This window comes from Rhincodon typus, chromosome 44, assembly GCF_021869965.1.
Source record: "Rhincodon typus isolate 14 chromosome 44, sRhiTyp1.1, whole genome shotgun sequence".
In the NCBI taxonomy this organism is placed as follows: domain Eukaryota; kingdom Metazoa; phylum Chordata; class Chondrichthyes; order Orectolobiformes; family Rhincodontidae; genus Rhincodon; species Rhincodon typus.
This window is the reverse complement of record NC_063375.1, coordinates 4875934-4879032: the sequence shown is the minus strand read 5'-3', so window position 1 is coordinate 4879032 and position 3099 is coordinate 4875934. Positions and strand designations below refer to the sequence as shown.

At 55.8% G+C, this 3099-nt stretch overlaps 1 protein-coding gene across 1 annotated transcript; it reads right to left on the bottom strand.

Annotated features, from left to right (window-relative positions):
• Positions 1 to 200: 200 nt before the first annotated feature.
• Positions 201 to 2388, bottom strand: LOC125487754 (extensin-like). The gene is made up of 2 exons (XM_048619957.1): positions 2346 to 2388; positions 201 to 790 (listed from the first exon to the last, which is right to left on the bottom strand). The coding sequence occupies exons 1-2, from the start codon at positions 2386 to 2388 to the stop codon at positions 201 to 203; spliced, it is 633 nt and encodes a 210-aa protein (XP_048475914.1).
• Positions 2389 to 3099: the final 711 nt, after the last annotated feature.

The following is a 3099-nucleotide window of genomic DNA, read 5'->3' as shown; positions in this document are numbered from 1 at the left end:
CGGGGCTCGGGTCTGGGACAGGCAGGAGTTAGGGTCGGGGCTGCTAGCTGGGTGCTTGGACCTGAACCCGGTTGGGATCGGGTTCGGGGAAGAGGCCAGGCTTACAGCCGGGCTTGGGGTTAGTGTCTGTGTCAGGGCTGCGACAGGCTGCAGAGAAGTGTTTAGCTGTTGGGCGCTGATGGCTGGGTCTTGGTTTGGATCTAGGTCGCTGGCATCTGGGCAGTATGGGGTAGTGTCGGGGCTGGCTGCCTGGACCGGGGCCGCGACAGGCTTCGGGCCGAGGGCTGGGGGCTCGGGTCAGTGTCTGGTGGCTGTGGCCGGGACAGTCTGGGGTTAGGGTTTGGGTTGAGGACGGGGGGCCGCTGCCAGGACAGTCTGGGGTTAGGGTTGGTGTTGGTGACAAGCTGTGGCCGGGTCGGGACTGCGACAGGCTGGTGGCTGGGGTCTGGCGCCGGGTTCAGAGTTACGGCTGGGACAGGGGCTGAAGGCTGGGGTCTGCGCCCGGTGCGTAGAGCCGAGTGTAAGGCTAGTTTTACGGTGATGGTCTGGTCTGGGGCCCTGGATTGGGTCGGGCCGGTCTGGTCCAGGACGGGCTTGGTGTCTGGGGGCGGGTTTAGAGTCAGGGTCCAGGTTGGGGCGAAGGTTTCGGTTAGTTTTGGGGCTGGGGTCGGAGGGCTGAGTCTAAGGCTAGGTTTACGGTGATGGTCTGTGCTGGGGCCCGGATTGGCTTGGGCCGGGCCGGGGCGGGGCTGTGACAGGCTCTTGGCTGGGATTCGGCTGGGGGCTGAAGCTTCGGGTCTGGGGTCAGGGGCCAGGTTTAGGGTTAGGATTGGGGCTTAGTTTTTGTTTAGGTTTGGGGCCGGGACAGGCGAGGGTGGGGGTGGTGTTGGGGTCTTGGGTTCCGGGCCAGGACAGGCTGGGATTCGTGTCGTGGGCTGGGGGCGGCAGACAGGTCCGGAACATTCTGTGGTTAGGGCCGAGAGCCGGGACAGGCTGCGGGCCGGGGTTAGGGTCAGTTCCACGTGCTGGGGGCGGGGCTGGGACAGGCTGGGGATGGAGGCTGGGGCCGGGACTACACCCAGTAAAGAAACAATAAAAGTCAGAGCCCGCTGTAAATAAAGTGTAAATTATAGAGCTACCTGTAAATAAACCCTATAAATCCTCCCTAAAATCCCCCTAAACACTCAAACAGACGACTGCAAAAAAAAACCCTAAAACACAGAGCCTCCAGTTAATGAAAGCTAAAACACAAGGCCCACTGTAAATGAACACTAAATAACAGAGAACCCAGCAAACCACTGCGAGATAGTCAGATTCAGATAGTAACTCATAGTCAGCAAATCAGATCTGAGGCAGTGCCTGTTTGTCACACAGTCATAATGCGGATGCGCAGTGCTGTCTAACGGTCATTACTGAGGCAGCGCCACACGATTACAGGATCAGTCTTGAGGGAGTGCCACGCGAATAGAGGATCAAATCTGGGTCATTGTAGCACTGAGAGTGTTGGAGTGAGCTAGCACCTCAGTGTCGGCAGTGTACTGAAGTTCTGAGAAAGTGCTTCCGGACCTGAAACGTTAACTCTATTTTCCAGTTCACAGATGTTGCCAGACCTGCTGAGCTTTTCCATCAAACCTGACTGCCCTGGTCGACCCATTGTCTCCGCCTGCTCCTGCCCCACCGAACTGATCTCCACCTATCTTGACTCCATTTTCTCCCCCTTGGTCCAGGAACACCCTACCTACGTCCTTGACACCACCCACGCCCTCCATCTCCTCCAGAACTTCCAATTCCCCGGTCCCCAACACCTAATCTTTCCCATGGACGTCCAGTCCCTATACACCTGCATTCCCCAAACAGATGGCCTAAAGGCCATCTTCCCTTCTTCCTGTCCCTCAGGCCCGACCAGTCCCCCTCCACTGACACCCTCATCCGCTCAGCCAAACTCTTCCTCACCATCAACAATTTCTATTTCAGTTCCTCCCACTTCCTACAGACAAAGGGGGCGGCCATGGATACCCGCATGGGCTAAAGCTATGACTGCCTCTTTGTCGGTTACGTGAAACAATCCCGCTTCCGTAGCCACACTGGCCCTAAACCCCACCTCTTCTTCACTTGCAAGAATGACTTTATCAGCGCCGCCTCGTGTTCCCACGAGGAGCTCGAACAGTACATCCACTTCACCAACATCTTCCACCCCAACCTTAAGTTCACCTGGACCATCTCTAATACCTCTCTCCAGTTCCTGGACCTCTCTGTTTCCATCTCTGGCAACCACCTGGAAACTGATATCCATTTCAAGCCCAGCGACTCCCACAGCTACCTAGAATACACCTCCTCCCACCCACCTTCCTGCAATAATGCCATCCCCTCCCATTCCTGAAACGACATGTCCATCCTGGGCCTCCTGCAGTGGCACAATGATGCCACCCGAAGGTTGCTGGAACAACAACTCATATTTCCCTTGTGAACCCTGCAGCCCAATGATATCAATGTGGACTTCACAAGCTTGAAAATCTCCCCTCCCGCTACTGCATCCATTAAACCAGTCCAGCTCGTTCTCGCAACCCTAATCAGTTAATCCTCCCACCTATCCTCTCCTCCCACTTCAAGCGCCACCCCCGTTTCCTACCTACTAACCTCATCCCGCCCCCTTGACCTGTCCGTCCTCCCTGGACGAACCTATCTCCTCCCTAACTCCCTACCTACACTAACCTTTACTGGCTCCATCCTCGCATCTTTGACCTGTCTGTTTCCTATCCACCTATCTTCGCCTCTATCCATTTTCTATCCACCTCCACCTCTCTCCCGATTTATTTCAGAACCTCCTTCCCCTCCCCCATTTCTGAAGAGGGGTCTGGGCCCGAAACTTCAGCCTTCCTGCTCCTCCGCTGCTTGGACTGCTGTGTTCATCCAGCTCTACAGCTTGTTATCTCAGATTCTCCAGCACCTGCAGTTCCTACTATCAATGAGGAAAATTAGACCCTGTTAGCTGTTCCAGGTCAGTACTGAAGCACTGTCAGAGGGATAGAACTGCTGCAGAGTCAGAGAGTCAGTAATGAGGTCGTGCCTCATTGTTAGCGGGTGAGAACTGAGGAAGTG

Coding starts and splice junctions, on each gene's coding strand:
- LOC125487754 (XM_048619957.1), bottom strand. CDS start 2,388: ATGTCGTTTCAGGAATGGGAGGGGATGGCATTATTGCAGGAAG. Junction 791..2,345: donor GATGGCATTATTGCAGGAAG/GTGGGTGGGAGG, acceptor CCAGACCCGAAG/CTTCAGCCCCCAGCCGAATC.